Genomic DNA, 24,039 nt, shown 5'->3' with positions numbered 1-24,039 from the left:
ATGAACAAAAGTCATTCCATCAAGTCTTTTTCCATCTGATCTACTGCATTATGTTGGTTCTCTCACTGATTGTGTTTGTTCAGATTCAGCGCTCTTAAGATTATGTCATTTATTGCTGAACGACGTGAGTGATTGTCTGTCTACCAGTACTCTTTAAACATGACAGTGCAGACACTTTTTATCCAAAAACTCTCGAGCACAGGCAGGGGAAAAATGAGACACACTCACTCCTATACGTAGCGCTATTTCTATCCGGAAACTTTCATGAGAAACATGCAAATATTATTTTCATTTGCATTATTATTTTTAATAATTATGTGGAAATACACAAGAGAAATTGTCTACTGCAATTAAATGAAAGGAAGAATATTACCAATCCATAATCTTACTATGACATCAACTTTACATCTAGAGGACATGGCAGATGTTATTACAAATATTATAATCCTTCAAAAATAGTCAAACAGCAAATTCAAAATAGTTGTTAAGGAAGCTTGTCCTTCTCCCTCGCGTGTCCTCGTTCTCGCGAAGGAAATTGTTCTTCGGCCTCGCGCACCCTCGCCCTCCCAGTGACAGTTGGTCTCGTCCTCGTTCACCCTCGCCCTCGCAAAGGGAGTTGTCCTTCGCCCTCGCTCGCTCTCGCCCTCGTGCTGAATACTTGCCCAAGACCTCGCTCGCCCTCGCCCTCGTGTTGGGAATTTCTTCTTGTCCTCGCGCACTCTCGCCATCGCTGACGAAACTTGTCCTCGCCCTCGCGCACCCTTGAACTCGCAGTAACATTTGGCCCTCGCCCTCTCGAAGCGAGTTGTTCATCGCCCTCGCTCGTTCTCACGTCACTGTGGGCGAGGGAATTTCAGGGTGAGGATGCCCTTGAGAGGGCCATTCTCGCGAGGGTGAACATCTCTGGTCCAGACTCCAGGAGGTGTGGACGCTTGCGACGCAATGCTGGTCACAAATGGTGACTGAGGTATGAAGCATGGTATGCAGCATTGACGTAACCCCCGGTGCAACTTGATGTAACAGAGGGTAATGCCTTCGTAGTCGTATGACATTATAATCATCATCTTCACATGTGCCGGCTCTTGTCTAAGCTTTTCGGTCGTTGAGATTCTGGGTGGCGCCATTCACTCGACTGATGTTTCAATTCAGGCTCGTAGGATCTTCCCTACGTTTCGTCACTTGCAATAATGTAGTGCAAGAAGTCATCATCTTCCTCCTTGTAACGTTGAACGTGTAGGCGCGCACATTCCCACCTATGTCACTTTTAAATCTTGGTCAAAGCATAGGATACCCATCTGGCCGCAATTTTCCGTATGCCAAGATCTTGTGTTAGCATACGGAACACTGATCTGGAAAAATGTTTAGCTTCTGCGCCAATTTACTACACGTCCAGCACCGATCACCGTCAAGTAGTGTTCATAGTTTTGCAAGATGAATTTCGTCCGGTGCCGTTCACATATGCCCTCCAACGTGCATTTTGTCTGTTGACAGTCGTCCCGCCTGAAATGCTGCAACCCATCTCGACACTGTCCGATACGGTAGAGCAGATTCACTACAGGCCTTTACTAATTCTCTGTGAATCGTCCTAGCATTTCGCTCTCGTGCCACCTGGATTTTCATAAACACACGCTGTTCTGCATGCGTGACCATTGAGTTAGGGCGGTATTTCACACAATAATCACTTTAACAATGTCTACTCGCCACACGCACAGTAATATGGGACCTCAGCAGCGTTGAACTGACTCGTACACATCCATGGAATACACTACGCTCGCCATTTGTCTCCTGCCCACACGACACTCCAATCGTAGCAGTGTTGCCAGTTCGAGTTAAATGACCGTCATATATATTTCACAAATGTTTACTCATACGTGTTATATTTTTTCAGATTGGAACTTGTCCTCCGAAACATTATCAGTGCCCATCTGGGAAATGCATATCTAAAGATCTCCTCTGCAATGGAAATTCCTACGACTGTGAAGACAACAGCGATGAGAAATTGTGTTATCACGGGGTAAGTTGTCTTAAGAGAATAATCGTTAAGATTTATAGAAACCAGGAGACAATTTTAGTCCCGTACTTTCCCGGAAGTATAAGGATAATAATTAAAACTTCTCTAACTACAAGTACACATTCATGTAATTCTTCTGCCAGTATTTTAACTTGCATTTTGGAAAATTGGAAAGGTACAAAACTGACAAATTAGTTGTTGAATATACAACCTTGACATAGGAAATGGTATTATCTGGGCTAATTGGTTAAGCTTCAGAACATTTGATGACTTCTAGGGCTATATAGTTTGTGACAAGTAACGCTTGTTTAACTTCTCCGAAACGCAAACCAATGTGTGTAATATAAGGGCAGATAAAATGAACTTACATTTGAAGTGCAGCCGTAACAAGCATTAGTTAAGCTTCTTTCGATTTAACGATTCAGGAGTAGTTAGTGTCCTTTATCTCTATTCTATCAGACCTTGTTTCCATTTTGTACTAATACACAATAACACACTGAGCAAGGCTATGTGATAACATGTAAAAAAAAACACTATCACGTAACAGTTTCAACACAATAACTGTGTCTTCATCAGACTTCCACTCCTTCTGGCTGCTTGGGAATTGATAATCACTTATATATACTCTCCGGAGATCAACTTTTAATTAGGCTCCGCCCCTTCATTAAAAAGTAACACTTGTGTGGCTTTCACTTTCACTTTTTAGCTGCACACGTGTCCAATTAAAAGTTTACTTTTTTCGATGGATACATTCTGTCCTCTAATTATCCTTATTTTCCTTATTAATTTTTTCCCTTTCTTTCTTCTTCCTTTTCATTTCTTCTTTTTTAAGCAGAATCTTCTCCCACTTTTTATTTATCGAGAATCCTGCATTCCAATTCATCACCTTGTCTCCTACCTTCATAATCTCCCTGGCTTCCTTCCATTTTCTCACCAAAGTTCTGTTCTCTACTTCTATGACCTCTGCTCCTTCCCACTCTATCCTGTGGTTTGTCTCTTTCTGATGCTTGTATATGGCATTGTTGTCCCTTTTCAATCTTACATCATCCTGGTGCTGTTTAATCCTTTCTTGCATTTTCTTTTTGGTTTCTTCTATGTAAATTTTGTTACACTCCGCGCATCCTACTCTATATATTACTCCCCTTTGATCTTTGTCCGCTATTGCTTTTCTCTTGGTTCTTCTGACTAGTTCGATTATTCTGCTTCCTCGTTTCCTATACGTCATAATTCCTGCTTTCCGAAGCATTCTCTTTATCTTCTCTGTTTCTTTGCCAAGTCTTTCTATTCCAAACCATTTTTTATTAATGTCTTCTTCCTCTTTCTTTCTCTTTCTTGCTATGTTTCTTGTGACCCTATCCTCTTCGTTGTATCCATTTCTCCTTAGTTGTGTCCAGAACTTCTTTAAATCTGTTTTCCTCTGTTCTTCATTTGTGTTTAGGTCTCCTATTCTTTCTTCCATGCTTTTTATGAATTTCTTCTTTGTACCCTCATCCACATCACTTCGTTTGTGGCAATACACTCCCGCTGCACACTCTTTCTGGTACCAGGATGTAATAAACTCTCCTCCTTCTGACTTTTTTCTTTTCATATCTAAATAGTTTATCTCCTTGTCTACTTCTATTTCATTTTCTTGTCTAATCCCTTTCTTTTTATCTTCCACATCCCTTATGAATTTCTTCAGCTGCCTTTTCGTTTCATTCCATATTCCTAAACAGTCGTCCACATAACGGCAAAAAAGAAGTATTCTTTCTCCTCCTCTTTCTATCGTCTCCTTCTTCCATCAATTCATTATTATATCTGATAGTACTGGACTGCCTATTATTATATCTGATAGGATAGTCAGGGAGATTATGAAGGTAGAAGGCAAGGTGATGAATTGGAATGCAGGATTCTCGATAAATAAAGACTGAGAGAAGATTCTGCTTAAAGAAGAAGAAATGAATAGGAAGAAGAAAGAAAGAGGAAAAATAATAAGGAAAATAAGGATAATTAGAGGACAAAATGTATCCAGCGAAAAAAGTAAACATTTAATTGGACACGTGTGCAGCTAAAAAGTGAAAGTGAAAGTCACACAAGTGTTACTTTTTAATGAAGGGGCGAAGCCTAATTAAAAGTTGATCTCCGCAGAATATATAAATGATGACCAACTCCCAAGCAGCTAGAAGGAGTGGAAGTCTGATGAAGACACAGTTATTGTGTTGAAACTGTTACGTGATACTGTTTTTTTTTTTACATATTATCACATAGCCTTGCTCAATGTGTATTAATCTGCTTTATCTATCTATCTATTTATCTCTCTCTCTCTCTCTCTCTCTCTCTCTCTCTCTCTCTCTCTGTCTCTCTCTCTCTCTCTCTCTATATATATATATATATATTGTAAAGTACCCAAAATCCTTACATGTGTTTGTCTAATTTATGTTGTTTATTATAAAACAAGGAACTGATATTCATACTGCTTAGAAAAAAATAAAAACAGATAACGTCAGCATCACACCACAATTATAGTAAGTTTTCCTATACGGAAATAAGGAAGTAAGAAATTGCAGAAAGAGACCTGAGCTAAGCTCTTCGCAACAACCAGGAATCACCTGAATCCCGGAAAGGGGTTGTGCTGGTTGAGGACGGAGACTAGACTCGGAGAGTTGTAATTAAGCTTGGAGAGTGGAAGGACATCGTTTGGAGTTGAACTGAGCTAAACTACCTGTGAGTACTGCATCTATTTGCGATGTTAGATAACCATAATGGTTAAGTTTCTGTGCCATTACGATGTAGTAGTTCTTTATAGTTAAAACCATTTCAAGTCCTAATAGCTTGTGGTGTGATGTCGAAAATACCCAAAAGTAATTGATTATCTCATTTCTTATCCTAAGATGATTAAATAAATTCATCCTTGAGTTATCTAAATACACGGTGTTACAAATTTCAGATGAGCTACGCTCTACCCCGAAGTATAAAACGTTCCTAAGATACTAAATCATTCCAGTTAGAAATTTGTAGCACATGTTAATATATATATAGTGTTTAAAGACTTCATTTCATGTAATTTTGTTAGACCAACCTTTAAAAAAATGTTTACTAAACTTATGGGTTGTAATGGTTCACTCTCACTCTCGATCTCTCAAATTAGCTGAACTGCAATCTGTTGTGCAATAATTTAAGAACTTGCCTATATTTTAATAAAGCACAAGCAGTAAAAAGTTTGAGAAATCTTGTTGTAACAAGTTTGAAAGATCACTGGCTAGGTTCTCGGTAACTTGACGTAAAGTAATGATAACTTCTGCTGATTATTCTAAATGAGTTTTGATTTTTTGTGTTTTGCCTCCTTATAAAGCATTGAGGTTATGAACGTCGGAACCTACTATTAACATCGGCCACCTTTCATTCTGAACGAAAACTTACAATATATGCCTGAGCTGTTATGAAATGTTGGAAACTAATGACACTAAATATCACAAACTTCTAAATTCTGGTGGCCTCTATAAAGGTAACAACGCCAGTGATACGGACAGGGCAAGGCACATTCAAAATACTTTAGTGTCTTATAACAGAATTATATGACTGATTTCGATTGAATAGGAACAAAGTAGTTATAAGAGGTTGAAAATTTGACTTTTTTAAAAACCTTTATTTCGAAAAACTACTTACATAAACTATCTGAAACTGCGCTCTCTATACAGTGCATCATTCACGTATGAATATGAATCTCCTTGCCATTCCTCACAATATCTGTACATGTCCCTTTACAGACACAAGTGAATGACGTCTTGATAAAAATCGGCAAGGGGTACCATAAAGGGGAGATTTTTTCAATATCTCGCACTGTTTGCAAGATTTTAGTATACTTCTGGTTGTAGTTTCTAATTCATGTATAATCGGTGTTTTCTTTCTTCTTGCATGCAGTATGTAATAGGCAAATACATTACACACACAGTTAATTATAGTATCAGTGATATATGATGTTCATTGTGCAATACACTCCAAACAATAAAGATTTATCTTAGAATCGAGAAATGGTTATCCTTCCTTTTCATTATCATTTGGGCATCAAACAAACGCCGGAGAGATATACCTAGGTACTATTATACAATTTTGTGGTGTTGGAAAGTATAACTTGTAAGATATGATGCTTTACTTTTTTAAAAAGATTTCAACACTTTCAGTGTACCTCCAAATTGTAATAAAGAAATAATGGTCGAGTTTTAAATATTCAATTAGAACTAAAGAGTCTACACAAAATTTGCAACCAATCAGTGAAAACGGCATCTTTCTAAAGCCTATGATTCCCGATAACTCACTGTCAAAATGAATGGCCACAAACATATAAAGTTTTCTTGACCACAAACATATAAACCTAACATTTTAATATATACGTATATACCTTTTCCATTTGCGTAAATAGTGTTCGGTGGATGTGAGGATCATTATATCGTTTACAGCAACTTAATATCTCAAACCCTTCTGGAGATATGGTAAATTCTAATAAAGTTCGTAATATTCTGTAAAATATTCCGAGAACTTATTGGAATTACATACACCAACAAGTATTGTTGTATTAGAAACAAAATAAATCAAAAATGATTTTAAAAATATCCCACAAACACGTTATTTTCAGCAATATATCAAATGTTACAATTTTTTTCATATCTCCCGAACGGTTTGAGACATCAAATTGTTGAAGAAAGCATTATGTTCTTAATGCCTATTGAAAATCATTTACGTAATTTAATATGATACTTATATAAACACTTTCTCTAAATACAGTCCTTTGAAAAATATCATTTTTAAAAAAATTTCTTGTAACTTTGTTTCTACTTGTCGGAAATACGTCATATGATGGCCGTAGTATTTGATGTTCATTAGATGTGCATTACCCTGTCCGTCTCACTTTCGTTATTATACTGTCGAACTTCTTAAAATTGGTAGTTTTTCGATGTTTATGATACTGTCACGTCCTTAGTTTTCAACACTGGAAAATAAATGTAACATTATATCTTTTCTTTTGTTTAACTGTAGATTTGAAATATACAAAAACCTGACGTAATGCATTAAAATATATATATATATATATATATATATATATATATATATATATATATATATAGACCCTAACTTTATGCTGGGTTTGACAAAACTGTTAAAATTGTGGTACAACAGAGTACGCCAAATACGTTTCCCTGCCGATATTTGCATGGCAAGAAAATCTCAATGTTATTTGTCTATTAGTTTAAAAGTTACGAGAGCGTAGCAAGGTAAATGGTCCACTAGTATATATACAAAAATTCTTGTACTTGCAGTAGCATTCAAACACTACAACTCGTACATCATTCAGTGGAATATCTGGGTTTACCAATGCGTAGGGCGGACTGCAATTTAGCCGCACACAAAAGTTATGAGTTATCCGTCTTTCCTCTCCGCTGAAAATCTTAATGCTATCTCTGAATTAAGTATCAGTTAATGCAAAGGCCGGCGTTTACAGCTAATTAAATACATTTATTTATTTGTTGCCATAGGAAAGCACCTTTTCATTGTATCCACTAACGTATAGTTAACGTCATTTACGAAGGAATTTTATGTGCTTTCCGAGCACCAAACTCTGAATTCACACAATCAAAATCAATTCCATCTGCAACTTCTCCTTGAGCCAACAAAATTGCAAAATCATCCACCCTCGCCTGGAATAAGTAATTAAATCACTGATTGGAAAAGGGGGATAAGTGCATCAGACCTAAGTTTTCAAAAACGCAAAACAACCTTCCCGTGGCGTTGTTTGTATTTGTTTCAAAAAGTGTATAATTGATAACTTGTAGCAAAAGAACCAACAAACACTAAGACAAAAAGAAGTACCTTCACCTTGTACTGCAGCACTGCAATTGATTAGAAAAGCTTAATAACGGAAAACATATTCCCTTTTTCCAATCAATTAGAGTTGGACGCAATTATAATTGTGTGTGTGGTATGTAATGTTCAGTTGATGACAGAAAGCTATGAAAAAGTACATATTGAATGCAATGTTGTATGTTAATATTGGTCATATCCAGTGGCGTATTTACGATTTTGTTTCGAGGGGAGAGCTTTGCTAATTTCATTCCTGGAAATGTGAAAATTCTGCAAGATATTTCATTCACTTTAAAATAGTAAATAAGATTTCGGGGTAGACTTAATCAGGAAGCCCCCTTAAATACTACACCGGTTATATTATTCGAACTATCACACGTGTTAGGTTTCGAACACTTTTCTTGACAACGTTCGTTTTTCTGTACATCACACGTTATTCGTACAGCAAGAAAAGTAACACAATAGACAACTGAACAAAATACATAGCAAAATACGTTGTCATAGTAGAATGATTTTACAAAGGGTCTTAGTCGTCTGCATCTTCATGTTCTACAGTTTTTTGCTCATTGGTCTTCCATGAACAAATCATTCTATAAAACTGTTTCTATGGGTTAGGTATGTATTTGATTATGTGTGAAACATCGTTGATCTTCTGATTGATTGGGATTTGCCCATCGTATGCCTTCGACGTTGGCAGTGGAACGTTTGTGACATTAGTTTTCAGTAATCAAAAAATATCAGTTCTTAGACCATTTTCAACTCGTGAGTTGCACATAACCTGCAGATTCTACTTTATAAACAAAGTATCTGTATTTATTTATTAGGAATTTCACTGGTTTGTACACAATTCTACCTGAAGTTTTCTTGTAAAACAATTGCCACCAATGTTTAAAATATAAGATTTCTTCAATGACAATATCGTAAACCTGACATGGAGTATTAGTCTTTCTTGCATTCACAATCATATGGTTGTACTGTGTTGGTAAATAAATGCGAACGTGTCGCTTGAGTTCTCGTTTGATTACAGCGAAATTTCGGTCACATGGTAAAAAACTGTGACCTCTGACAGGAAAATATTTCTGTATAGTAGTGAAAAGTTTAGACACGGTCAGGTTGGAAAGCACTCTTGTCATTGTATGATTGCGGTTTTGACCGCCAGATGCATCACTGAAAACATGTAAATCTGTCACTGATTGAGGCAAAAAGTTCTCTATATAATGTGCAATGAACGTGCACACTTCATCAGGTCCTTTGCAACCTAGACCCTCTTGATTTGGCTTAAGTGTAGAGGATAGGTTGGTTTATGAATACCAAAAAAGTAATGCTACAGGTTTCGCAAATAAAACATTTTTTGTGCTGAGATGAAAGGTAAAGGTAGATTTTGCATTTAATCAAATGCTAAAACAGCAATTTTTGCGTTTTCTTTGCGAGTTCTTTGATTTCGTTCAACATCCTGTAGAATTTACTGGCAATTCGTTTGTAAGCAATGAGTTCGGCCACAGCAGATCGTTTTGCCATGTCATTCAAAAAAGGTGATTTGACTTTAGTATTCAACGCTTCACAAGTTGAACGTACGTCCTCTTGAGGTCTACCAAATTTGAAGCCATAGTTGATGTAATGTCTAACAAGGACAAGGCACATTTTGGTAAATGAACTTCGGAGCCATTTTTTGCGTGGTGGTAGTGCACATTTAAAGAGTTAATATTACAAACTGGGAGAGCGCAATGGCCAAAAAATAACGGAGAAAAACCGTCTCAAAGTTTTCTACTCGCCTCATATATCGTACGACGAGCAAAGCTATCAAGCGATGGCGTGGCACAGTGAGGAGAATTTGTGACTCAGGTGCAAAGGGTCCCGGGTTCGTTTCCCATTCGATTCAAAGTTGTTTTGTTTTTTTGCTTCAACCAATAAAGTAACCATTTGTAACTTCAAATCACTTGTAAAATCTTTCAATGTTCCATGTTAAATAGGAACAAAATTTATTCTATTCTGTAAATATTAGGGTAAAGGCACCGAATATGAAATACTTTTTGTTTCTTCCTTATTTCTCAGAAATGTGTATTCTAGAATAGAAATATTATATATCATAATACTTGCGGTACCTTTGCAAAACAAAATACAGGTATGAAAGTTTGTTCCACGTTTTTGATTTTTTACAATATAATAAAATTGAAAGAAACTTAATTTCCCATATTCAGCACACCCCGCTTCTTATATGGAACACTACCTGTTCTTAAAATGGAATACTGGAACAAATATGTGTGTCTGCCTACCCTGCGACAATTGGACAATTCGAGCATGGGTAATGCATTCGAGCAATTTATTTAACGAATGAATTTATTTATTAGTTCAAGGAAAGGAGCAAACGAAGTGTTCGAGCCTCAAACTCCGAGATCACATCGGCTTTAAGTCAACCAATTAGAAAGGACTCGGTCCTGGCCTCTGGAAAAGTACCATCCTGGCATACGTCTGATGACACTGAGGAAAACCAGGGGAAATCTCACTCAGGATGGGCGTTCTGAGCAGGGATCGTGCCCATGCTCGAATTATCCAAATGTCGCGTTGTAGACATTGTGGCCTATATATCATATTTGGTAGGTCTATAAGACAAGTAAACTAAAATTACATAACATTCTTAAGATAAAACATAAAACAGCAGAAACACCAGGATAATATGTAGTGCAAAGATAATTACCGAACTTGACTGGACTTATTATTAGGCTTATGCTTGTAAATTACTGTAATAGCTAGTTATTTTAACTTTTGGAGAAGCTATAATATTTTTTTACCTTGCAATAATCATGTTTACTAGATTCAACCAATAATAAAATTAATAAAATGAAATATTCGGAGAAGCAAACTACGTGCGACAAATAAAGTTCAAAAGTACCCTATATAAAAGAAAAAAGTTCAAACACACTGGATTAATGTGTTTTAAGGCGTCCAAATTTTGATTCCAGTTTTACTTTGCAAAACCTGGACACAAACATATTTTTATTCACCATTCATGGGACACATTTCGTGGGACCACTTTTTACAAACTGGGCATTTTAACCAATCTTCCTCCCCTGCACTGAGCGACCACAATGTCCACATTCCTCATCATCGTCATCATCAGTAGGATCACTTAAACTGTCACGATCTTCGTTCAAGTCATTCACTGACTCATCAGATTAACTTTCTAATTTGTAGCAAAGTGATGTCCTTTTCTTTGGCTGTTTCAATTGGATTTTTTTTGGGGGGGGGGGGGGCTGGGCTTGGAAAGTTAAATATTTTTTTAACTACTTGCATTGATGAGGTAAAGGCCCGTTGTAATAAGCTAGAGGCAGCTTGTAAATCGTTTTTGAGTGGAGTATGAGGGAAACTACTTTCGCCTTGCCTGGCTTTCGACTAAGTGTGTTGCAATGCTGTGGCCGTAGTTGTGGTAGCGGACTCACTACTTCAATCGGCACTATCGTGCTGTTTTATTCACTTTGCAATGTAGACGACACAGTAGTTGGAACATTTGAACCAATAAATAATCTGTGACAATTCCATCCGAATCGGTTTACACGTTCAGGAGTTATCGCGAGACACACAGACAGACAACACAAATGCCAAACGTCTCGACTAGGAGACATTCGCTGATGCTGGGTCTAAAATAATATGTCAGATCTAGTTCGCGTCACCTGAATTGGCATATGGCGTCTTCCAATAAGCTAGCAGTGAGCTGATTCCAAACCTTCGGTGAGGAATTTAATCTTTCGTAATTAATTTTACTCATACTTATGATCATTTACGAATGATTAGAAACCTCACTGAAGGTTTGGCAACAGCGCACTGCAAGCTTATTGGTTGACGCCGCCATACGCTAATCCGAGTGACGCGGACTATAATATAACTTACAATTCAATTATTATTCTTCACTTCTAGTTCACATACGTATGAACCTATTTAGGAATATTCCATATTAGGATCCTGCTAGTATTCCATATTAGGAAAATCGCCATTTTGGATAGTTCTCTTCCTACACAAGTTTACGTGATTCTCTGTGTACTGAATCTTTATACCCTTATGGTATACTATATGTGTAATCTAAACATCACTAACTTAACAATAATGCATGTCTTTTTGTGTATATTCAACAACCTGGAAATATACGCCAGAAAAACTCAAGTTCTTTAAAAAAGTATTCTGCAGCAGAATAAAATGTTATATTATCGTTCGGCAGCAAACTACTAATGCGCAGACTGAGGGCGTCACTGTGTATAGGTTTACGTAAAGTCTTCTCGGTGGCAGCACATAGTAGACAAAATAGTCTGGTATTTCATATTAGAAACGTATTCCATATATGGCGCACCCACTCTATTGTTATCGCAGTCGTTGTGAAAAAAAATTCTTGACGCTTCGTGTCTACATCTGATGACAGTGTACGAATTACAGGAGGAAATCTCCTTTGGGTGTACCAATATCTAGTATTAGCAAAGGGGATTTCCTCCTTAACTCCTTTGTAATTCGCACATTGTCAATAGATGTAGACACAAAGCGTCAAGAGCATTTATTACACAACGACTATCGTAACCTTAATATAACTCATGATATCAGTATGCTTACGCAGGGGTAAAAGTGGATCTAAAAAGGTAGGGGGACGGTAGGTACACACGACGTCACACCGTCCCCCTTGCCTATCTTTACCCATTGTATTTTTTTGAACTGAGGGGCCGACATACATATTTTTGAAGGTGGGGGACGGCGTCGCTGCGTGTTGCTCTTATCTTTTACCCCTATATTTACGGAATAGATTAAATTTTGTTCCATGTTAACATGGAACGTTGAAAGATTTTACAAGTGATTTCAAACTTTCTATTATTTTATTCATTATAAACATGCGGTCAATTAATATTTTACTTATAGTTACAAATGGCTACTGTATTAGTTGAAGCAAAAAACAAAAATTAAGTCTGACTCGAATGGGAATTGAACCCGGGACTCTTAGAAAATGAATCGCAGCTTTTCCTCACTCTGTCACGCTGTTACTTGATACAGTTGCGCGTCATACGATATATGCGGCGAGTAGAAAACTTCAAGACAGTTTTTCACCGTTATTTTTGGCCGTTGCGCTATCCCAGTTGTAATATTAACTCTTTAAATGTACACTACCACCTCGCCAAAAGTTGCCCCGAAGTTCATTTACCAAAGTCTGCCTTCTCCTTGTAAGATAATATTCATATTTGATGGTATCTTTCCATTGGGAGTACTTGTCTAGAAACATTTTATGCATCTTCTTTAATGTTAAGGTGCTATCTAGGTACGTTACAGATTTACCCGTGTAAGGAGCTATTTTCGTTGGATACTTTTGAATGTGTTCATCGATATGTGCTATTGCGTCCGGTGGAAGTAAATTACCTCTATTGTTGTGTTTTCCACGCTTGTCTTTCGGAGGTTCATTGCTGGCACGCAAACTTTGAGAAGGAAGACAGTTTTCTTACTGACAGCGTACAAGCTAAGAAACGCTCTACGACAGACGTTCACTTGGTTCGTGCCTTTCATTACAGAATACTTGAATGAAGAGTTTTTACTGTTTGCATTTGCTTTTAACCGTTGTACATCAAACCGCTCGATATTTCCCATGAGAAACGTGTTTTGTCCCCATGAGAAACGTGTTCTATTTAAATATAAAGAAACTAGGACGTTGTCCTTCTCTTTTTGGGAAAATGTGCTCTTGTGACAGCTATAATTTGAACCACTTGTATTAGCAGGAATAACCTTACCTATACTATTTACGTATTCGTGGCCATTCATCCTTGCTGTTTTTCGTATTTCTTTTACGTACTTCACAATATTTCTCACCCCTGTTCTTCGTTTAGATGGAGCTCGACCAAGTTCGTCATCACTCGACACTCCCACACACAATCTACACACTGGGGGCGCGGTGGCTCAGTGGTAGAGCGTTCACCTTTGGTGCTTGTGGTCCTGGGTTCGATCCCATCTCGCGCCGTGTGGACTGTGGTGAATAAACACCGTGTTCGTGGGTTTCCTTGGGGTTCTCCCGTTTCCTCTCACTTCCTTCATTCCACCATATCATTCATTTCTCATATCGCCGTCTCCTTTAGCCTAACCGGCATAATCGTGGGACGTGAAACTGAAAGATTTCATTTCATTTGCAATCTATGCACTATCACCACAGTTCTACACACACAAGTCTCGTGAAAGAGGACTAAGCTTAGGCACAAGAAGCGTAACACTATTGGTCAAAGTTCACACCACAAATGCTCTTGAAAGCATTCCACTAGACAAACCGAAGTATCATAATGTGGCAGCAGAGAGCTCTAGTAGCTGTCTTCTTGCACACAGTCTCACAGAAGTGGTGTTATTCTGCAGTGACTGGAAGAAGGAAATAATAAACGCAGTTATTCCCTTTTTCTAATCAGCGAGAGATTTCGCCTTCTATATTGGTCATATAGAGTTGCGCAAATATTCCTGTTTTCTACTCAACGATATAGCTATCTTAAAGGAACATATCTGCTATCTCAGTTTAAAATCGTAATAAAGTGTACTTATTCCCTTTTTCCAATGAGTAATTCTAAATTAGCTTTAGCTTAGAGAAGCTACGCTCACAACTAGTAACACTATTTCCAATTGTCAAAAAGACCGAAAAATTATGATAATATTTCAAACAGAAACAAATGGATTAAACTGTTGCATAAATTGTAAAAATTCAAGAGGACCCTTGCCCATAATATCTTCTTTTTCTGATTGGCAGTGAAGGTTTGCAAACGTTCTCTCTTGAGTTCAAACACTTCCTTGTTAACGTCATCAGCTACATTATCCAGTTTGCTCGCGTATTCAAGATCAAAAAGCTCTGATGGTGTTAAGAACCAAATTGATATTCAGTTTATAAAGTTGCTGGAATTCTGTAGAGATCTCTTGAGTGATCTTATCCAGAGACGTAAACACTTGTCTTCTCAGTTACTGTTCGTATGAGGACCCAGTACCTGCAGATCCATCACCGTGAATTTGCTTCTTCCTTTTTGTTCGGCGTGGCGTAAGCTTATCTTTCTTCTTCAGTAAGAACGATTCTAGTGCACTTATTTTTGCTGCATAATCCCGAACACTCAAAACTTATGTTTCCACGTACAACTGAGTGATATTAATTTCCCCAAATAACCCGCTCCAGAGCTCTAGAGAGCACAAAATTACAAACTACTGACTGCATTGAAATGAGATAAAGGGACATCGGATCATGTTGCGAAGCTTTCTGTTCTATTTGTTGAAAGTTGTTGAGGGATGATATTCTTTGTCAACTTGACTGCATTACATTGTGCAGTTCAGCGAGTTTCAATCCAGCGCTATCCTATGATAGGACAGCACCATCTGTGGGTTGACGAGAAGAAGAAAAAAGAAAAGCACAACACACAAAATATTCCCCAAAAATGTGAGAAAATCAACAGCTACGAAGCACGTACACCGCCAGATGCAGAAAATGATTCCTGCGTTTAAGAACTGTGCTTTAGAGTTCACATCTTTGATGCATTGTTGGACTCCAGTATGTATAGAACTCCCTCGTGGCTAGGCGATTAGCATACAAGCTTTTGGAGTGGGAAATCCGGGTTTGGATCTCAGTGGGAGCTCATGTGTTTCGGATTCCACGTTAGGTTATAGGTCCACGTTTCTCATAACCTTGCTAAAATGAAAATCAACTGCCAGCATTGCCGTATGTTTGTTCTCTACAGTCCTGAACATCCAATCCATTTTTATTGATCTTGTTCAAAATCAAAGCTGTCAGATCTTTGCATTCCTCACTATCAGAAGAAAGGAAGGACTTCGTAACTTTCACTTTTGCAATCCATAAAACCACTAATTTGTTCCTTGTGGGAATTGTCAAGAGCCCATGAATGAACTATAGTTTCTCTAATACTTCTTGTGAGGTAATTTTTTAAGGCGCAGATCTGTATTTATGTCACATTTAACTTATTAGTGACTAATTATATTATTAATATTGTGTCATATATTTATAATCTATATTAATATATAGGGCAGATATTCTGTGCTTATAAAACATAATAGTATAACAAATATTTATTTCTGATATAATAATTAAAAGTTCTTTATACCTACCTAGGAATCTTCAAGTATGAAGAGTGCTCCAACCAGAACATTTGTCAACTATTTTCATAAAGTAGAACTTTATTCTTTTGATTAAACTTTTTTAAGTACTTTGTAATTTTGCAGTTATATGCTAATATTTTATTCGTGCAATATATTCCAGAGTGAAGATGTAATTTTAGCAAATTTAACATTTCTGTACATCTGGTTTCAAGTAATTTACAGTGAAATGTACTACGATTAAGTAATCCAAATTCTTTGTTATATTAACTTAAATCAGAATCCTTTAATTTTAAGTGTTATTTTTGACGTTAAGATCTAATTGAATGGAAGTCTGTAAAGGATGACAATTATAGATCTTGGCCAACCTTCCATATTATTCGAAGATTTTCTGTTATTCAAATTAAACTAACTCCCAGTAGAACTTTCCCGATTTTTTACCAGCGAGTTTTTGAATCTAAGAACTACCTAAGTTGTTACAACGATATTTGCATATCTTGGCTAGTATGGTTAAATTCTTGTATATATATATATATGGATATTGGTACTAAAACTGATATTCAGTTCCATCTAATTAACATAGTTTTCTCTCATTTGTAATGATTAAAATTGAAACTAAATTATGAGGTTAGCGTAGGACTTGAGCAGAGGCTGATATAAGTAAAACTAAACTCAATAGATAACATCATTGGTAATTCAAGTATGCAGTGAAACTGGAATTTTGATCTCTTTCATTCCGCAGATAATGTTGAATTTGTACAATAGCTAATGTATGAAGAATAAGAAATAACAATGTTGTAGTATACACAACGGGAAAATAGAAATTTGAATTTCCTTCTCATCATTTCCCAATGTTATTAAGATGAAAGAGTATTTGAAAATAGAATTTATTTAAATCTTTATATTTGTCGGGAAGAAAGTGATTTTTTTTTCTTTTTAGCGTTATATTTCACTGACCGATTAGTACGAGGCGCATATCAAAAAGAGGCGATATATATATATATATATATATATATATATATATATATATATATATATATATATATATATATTAGGGTGGTCCAATATTAAATGTAATAATTCAACTTGTTCAAAATAATCCTCCACATGGCTTATTTTGTTCCTCTAGTCATAAGCTACTTACCTGCTAAATTTCAGCCCTTATGCTCAATATTTACAGGTCGCTTCATTTTAAACTTTTTTGTTCATGTAGTATTACAAATGATATAACGCTAGAATTTTTAGGAGATATACACTCGACCGTTTTAAAAAATATAACATATGCCCACCTCCATATATACTTATTTATTCGTAAATTTAAGGCAAATATATGCTACACTATAAAAAGTTTAGGTGGGTAATGGGTATACTCCACATTATATTCCTGTATACTACATTATAGATGTCAATACTTCAATGTAACTTAAGACAGTCCTTGTGCTAATAGCTGGATAGATATAAGTTCGTACCTTTCAATATGATCAGTACATGGCGACAGAAGTAATAATTCATGAAGCTCCACTTGCCAACTATGCCTCACTCAATGGCATTAACTTTTTGTCAGTTCTGAAATCTTATCTACACGAATCTATTTCCAGTAATGCATATGCATCATTTTCAAGACATCTCTGCTTTTTGCCTAAACATTAATTAGAATTAGCATTTTTTATGACAGAGTATCGGAAGAAACAAAGGAAAAGTTGGTCGATAGCCTGCAGCACTCAACATTACCGAACACTTCACGAGGGTTTAAGCTGACAAAGAAACCCAAAGAACTTAATTTGGAGGATCTGGTAACAGGGATAACACTGTCGATATTTGATGTCCTAATGGAAAAAGGCAAAAGAGAAGTCTCAGTCTGTTCTCAAACTCCACAACATTGGCGAGATAATAATAATAATAATAATAATAATAATAATAATAATAATAATAATAATAATAATAATAATAATAATAATAATAATAATAATAATTATTATTATTATTATTATTATTATTATTATTATTATTATTATTATTATTATTACAGAATTTTGCGAATTAACAAATGGCTGTGGTGGTGATGTAGCTTAAAGACGTACCTATAAGACTCATCTAAAAGTAGATACCTTGACAAAAGATGAGGAAAAGAAGCATTTTATTCTTCGATTGGTTCAAAACCATCATACAAATTTTCCCGCTCCACTGAAGAAAGTGTTTTTTGTAAATTGAGAATACAAGTAATGACATATATTTTCTAAAAGTTTTGACAACTAAAAAAAAATGACAAAATGGAGCGACCTGTGAATATGGCTTAATTGTACTGAAATTTCGTTCGTTCTTTGTATACATCAGAGGAAATTAAATAAGCCTTGTGGATGCACGACCACTGTTAGTTTTGTGTTTTAACCCCCCCCCACACACGCACCCCCCATATATATATATATATATATATATATATATATATACGCTGGGTTGGGAAAATTGATGAAATTGAGCATACACTGAACTCCAGTATTCTATACTTCCAAAGAAAGAGAATCGTCCAACAGGGGTTGTACGTGCGAGTAGCTGTAAGGTGAAATGGATGCCATAATAAGAAATTCTTCCAAATGTGAAGTGAGATATATCATACAATTTAAAAAGAGTAAAATCAAAAAAACAACGTCGGGATTGAGCAAAGTAGGGTGTCGCATACCCTTTCTGCGAATTTTAAAATCTGTCGTAAAATTTTTCGAATAGAATAATTTAATTAAATGTGAATAAAATAAATTGGATTTTATAATTCTAACTTTAAATATTGTTGGGTTGACTAATTCGTATCGGACTTCCGAAGAAATATCAAACTACTTCAATGACCGGGTGAGTAGCGACAACTCCCAGTCACGACCCCTCTTTTCAGGTTTTAGACGGAAATAGAGAAAGAAAGAGTGAGAAAAAGAAAGAAGTAAGAAGGAAGAGGGAAGGTGAAGAAGGGAAGGAAGAAGAAGATAGGAAATCTAAGGAGAAGAGATTACCGCGTAACTATGGAAATATAATGAAGAACTTTGAATAACTTCTGGGAGGTAGTTTGAATTCAAAATGTTATTGCTCAAGGATCGATATTGAAGTGATCCGGAATAGACACATGTTCACTCTTACAACCCTAACCTGGATCCAGGCAACTACGCCAGTGGGAGTTGTCCCGACCCAGCCCGGGTGACGAGAAAGTTTAATTCTATTGTTTATCCATTATTTTAGAGCGAAGGTTACCTAGTATCCAGTCTCGGAAATCCAAGATTCAGAGATCGATCACACATTTGAATCAGCCAGAAAAAAATTATATTGTTTCGAGTATTGCATACATTTGTCACAAATGAAAATTTTGATATTCCTGGAAGACCATCGTTTATTCGGGCATATCCTGTTATTTCGGCTTTTCTCACAGAGCCGATTATAATTTGTTTTAGACTTTATCCTATATAACCTTAGTCATGCATTTTAAAACCTTTACAGTAAACCAACGTTAATGTTACGACTTACAGCTAAAAATTATCACTCAGTCACACACACATACACACAGGACAGCGTATGAACAAGGATAAAATATTCGAAAGGAAACTATCTAACTACATTGTTTTATACATTTTATTACATTTAGGAAAAAATATTAGATGTTAATGACATATTTGAAACATATTAGAAAAATCGGCAATATAGATGAGATTATTGAACAGCAACGTCTGAACGGCGTATGAATATATATTTATACATTTATATACATCTAGACATGTACTAACAAGAAGATTAGTAAGAAACATTCAAGGTACATAGAAATTTATTTACGTATATGAATATATATTCTTATATTTTATATGGTTATAGAGGAGAGAAAAAATAACTTTGTATAATTTTAATTAGTCCTTTCTCATATATAAAAAAATTACGTTTTTACTTGTTCATTTTTTTCTTAGTTCGTTTGTTTACGAGTCCTATCTCGCTGGTAAATATGAATGGTGGTATCACACTGATCATTAGGCACTTCTACAGTGTCCATTCATGTCATTATTATATTTAATATCGTACATATAATTATGTTGTTCGTTATAAACCATATGAATTCTATTCGTATGAGCATTTGTTACACCTTTCGTATTCAGGTTAAAAAGCAAAGTTCTATCTTTCAATTATGGAGACTATCCTCGGTTAGTCAGTCACTGGTTCCACATTCACTAAATCATTCGATAAACGCACATACTACTAACTTAAACTGTCAATTTCTAATTCGTGAGAGATTCAAAACTTTAATATCATTATTCTTTCCCTCTTTCGCTCGGAGATTGTATATATCGACCCACAGAGGTTAGGATAACACACACTGATTAGATGGGAAAATGTTTGTGTAAGAGGAACAGATTTTAGATGAAAGATTGGCATAAGGATGTTATGTTGGTGGACTTAAAAACGGAATTGATGGTACATTAGGGTTACGAATACGACCTGCCCTCATCTCATGTTACATGCAATTTATATTAAAAAAGAACATGAGGTTAAAAAAAAATATCACATATAGCATTCAGTGAATCTACAAAACATAAATAAAAATTATTTTTGTATGCGGCGGTATTTCCAAAATCTATCTTTCACATTTGGCGGATGTCTCGAACTATGGCAACCAATAATCGCTCGGGGTAAGTACTAAACCCTTTATACATATTTACTTTCTCAATTCAACTATACAGTTTATTTCACGTTTCATATACATTCACATTTCATCATATACATATATTTTCAATAATAATCTATACATTATACTTAAAAAAATATAAATAAATAAATAAACCCCCGACATATAATTCAATGATAGGTTGCAACACTTTCAAGAAATGAAAATTTCCGACATCTCTTATAATCAACAGATTTTTTCTGCGCATAAACATAACATTCGTATTTCAATATATAAATATATATATATATTCTGTTTAAGCAGTAGACCCTTGATGTGTAGACAGACGTACACATATTCATAAATGCCTTTGGCGTGGGAGGCCCGGGTTCGATTCCCGGCGGGAGCTCATGTGGTTCGGATTCCACGTTAATCAGTAGGTCCACGTCTCATATACCATGAAAAGATGCGTTAAACTCAAAATCAACTCAACATATTCATAAACCTAGAGTGTCAATTTCACTAGTGGGCTCAAACTACTACAACGTAAGCATTTATTAAACCTTATAGCAGGAAAGTAGAAATAGTTGATAGTTTGACATAGAACTTCAGACGGACCATAATGAAAGAGATGAGAATGACATTACGGTGTACCGGACCATCATTCACCCAGCGGTGGGTCAATTATTATGGTGAATCCATTCCCCCGATACTTCACGTCGATAAATGTATCCACGAGTCATATCTTACGACGTCTCAGTTAATAAATTCGGTTCAAGAGCTATATACTGAATGATCAATATTTATGATGTTCAATAGTTAGGGGGTAAGGTTAAAATAAAATAAAAAAAAAAAACACTTGAAGAACAGAATAGAGAGAGATAGCTGAAAGAAGAGAGAGAGAAAAGCGGCGCAAACGGAATAAGCTAGAACACTAAAACTTCAAAGATAAGTGGTCGTATTTAGACATAGAACAATCCATAGCCAAATATACTTATATACGCCGAAAAAGTGGCCTACTCAAATGCGTGGCCCCAAGGGATCTCCGGGTGCTTAAGTACGAGTTAGTGCACTCTAGGCAACCATCTCACAAGGGATAAACCCTGTGGAATGATTGACTATTAACTGTATCCGGTACCAATTCACTCAGATCACGGCCGGTCCAACCGGAAGGTTGGCGTAGTTTGTAATTTAAGATTTCTAAAATAAAAATATATCCGACCCCTCAGAAAAATAAGAATTCCGAGGACAGTATGGAAAACTAGAGTGAAGTCGTTAAAATAGAAAAATTCTAACTAGAGAATTTGCCAAAATAAAAAAAAAAAATAAAATAAATAAGATAGAATTTTGTACTGGTGATATATTTGTCAAATCTTACCAATGGTTCCCTCTTCGCAAGAACGCACGTCTTGAGATGTCGATTAATTTCAATAGCTATCTAAGTTAAAACTAAGAGAAAAATGAAAAAAAAAAAAAATATCTGCAGGGGAGAGAGGATCGACACCAGAGTACGAAAGTACCGGATTTAACTGTAATTAATTTATAAAAAATGTTTAACTCTATCCATTTTGTCACCTCTACAAACAAAGGTAACTTAGTCGGAATAGGTGACTTGGGAAAAAAATTTCAACGCTGCAGGTTAACCTCAAAACAAATGCATATAATTCGACGGCACCACATTTTAAGCAACTATTGTACTTCCGTGATTAATTGTAAAATAATTCGAATGGTTTATTATTTGATGTTATTCACCCCGCTAGACTCGATTCTCAACGAATAGGTACTATTGCTCCTGATCGCCAAACTGTGAAGTGCTAACATAGTCAGTTCACTAAAACACACCTACATACTACCGTGAGAGGTTATAATGTAGAGGTCGGTGTCCGAAATATCTTTCCTTATACATAAATACTCATTACTTTACCTCGTAGTAAATCAATACATTAAACATACATTCAGGGATGTCCTATTATTCATTCACATTCATTTTCATATCTATCTATCTATCTATCTATCTATCTATCTATCTATCTATCTATCTATCTATCTATCTATCTATCTATCTATCTATCTATCTATCTATCTATATATATATATATTGGCTAAGCGGTTAGCGTACGCGCCTTTGGCGTGGGAGACCCGGGTTCGATTCCCGGCGGGAGCTCATGTGGTTCGGATTCCACGTTAATCAGTAGGTCCACGTCTCATATAGCCTCGCTGCTGAAAGGGACGCTAAACTAAAATCAACAACATATATATATATATATATATATATATATATATATATATATATATATATATATTATTTATCTTCATTACACTCTATGTCGTATATTCACTAGTGGACACCCTATACTTTAAATATACTAGAGACTGTTCAAAGCAGTCATATCATATAATTATAACATACAGTATGTCACATTCATATTCGTACACATGGTGATCATAAAGAAAATAGAGCGGTACGCATAAACAAATGAAGAAAATGTATTTCTGCTTGAACATAAATACTTCTGAAACACTTGTTTGTTATTAAAGATAGGAATATTTGGCGCGGGAGACCCGGGTTCGATTCCCGGCGGGAGCTCATGTGGTTCGGATTCCACGTTAATCAGTAGGTCCACGTCTCACATAGCCTCGCTGCTGAAAGGGACGCTAAACTGAAATTCAACTCAAAGATAGGAATAAACAATGTACAAATCAATATAATATAAAATAAATGCGTAACTAAATTAAGATGTGCAATATTTCGCCACATTGTTATTCGTACAGTTAAGTGTAAACATTCCATGTAAGAAAGAATTATATGAAAGAACAAAGTAACCAATACTTTGTGGCATAGCCTTTGGCTTTAATAACTGCCATACATCGCCGCTGCATAGAATTGACAAGAGTAGTACATGTGGCAGAAGTGATCTTGACCCATTCTTCCGTCACCACCCGTTTTAAGTCTTCTTTTGACGAAACTTTTTTGCTATGAACCCTAGGTTTCAGATAAGCCCATCAATGTTCAATAGGGTTAAGGTTAGTGGATTGGAGAGAGGTGTGCAATTGTTTGGGTACATTCCAAACTAACCAATCCCTATTTATACCTGCCGTATGTTTGGGATCGTGATCATGTTGGAACATATAAGTTGGTAGCATGCCCAATTTTTCTGCACTTTGCTTAACATTGTTCCGAAAAATATCGAGGTACATAACCTTGTCCATTGTACCATCAATAAACTGAATTTTACCAACCTCTTTTGCCGACATGCACCCCAAAGCATAATAGAACCACCTCCATGTTTTACGGTGGGTATCGTATTTACAACATTGTTGTCCGAATTAGGTTTTCACCACATCCTGCTGGCCCCATCAAACCCAAAGAGATTAATTTTAGTCTCATCTGACCATAATACATTGCTCCAAAATTCCTGGCTCTCGTTAACATGTTCTTTTGCAAACTGAAGTCGTAACATACGGTTCTTACGACTTACGAATG

General features: G+C 36.0%; 1 protein-coding gene across 4 annotated transcripts in view; it reads left to right on the top strand.

The window, feature by feature from the left end:
• The window catches only part of LOC145673404 (uncharacterized), a 491,254-nt gene that overhangs the window by 150,441 nt on the left and 316,774 nt on the right, over window positions 1–24,039 (top strand). For all 4 annotated transcript variants that reach the window (XM_081743072.1, XM_081743073.1, XM_081743074.1 and 1 more), the window contains exon 7: window positions 1,889–2,014. In XM_081743072.1, the coding sequence (XP_081599198.1) occupies window positions 1,889–2,014 (126 nt within the window). The remainder of the gene's footprint in view (window positions 1–1,888; window positions 2,015–24,039) is intronic.

This window comes from Thermobia domestica, chromosome 16 (genome assembly GCF_964235325.1).
Source record: "Thermobia domestica chromosome 16, izTheDome1.hap1.1, whole genome shotgun sequence".
Classification (NCBI taxonomy): Eukaryota; Metazoa; Arthropoda; class Insecta; order Zygentoma; family Lepismatidae; genus Thermobia; species Thermobia domestica.
The sequence above is the reverse complement of the archived record's forward strand: the minus strand, read 5'-3'. Positions and strand labels throughout refer to the sequence as shown.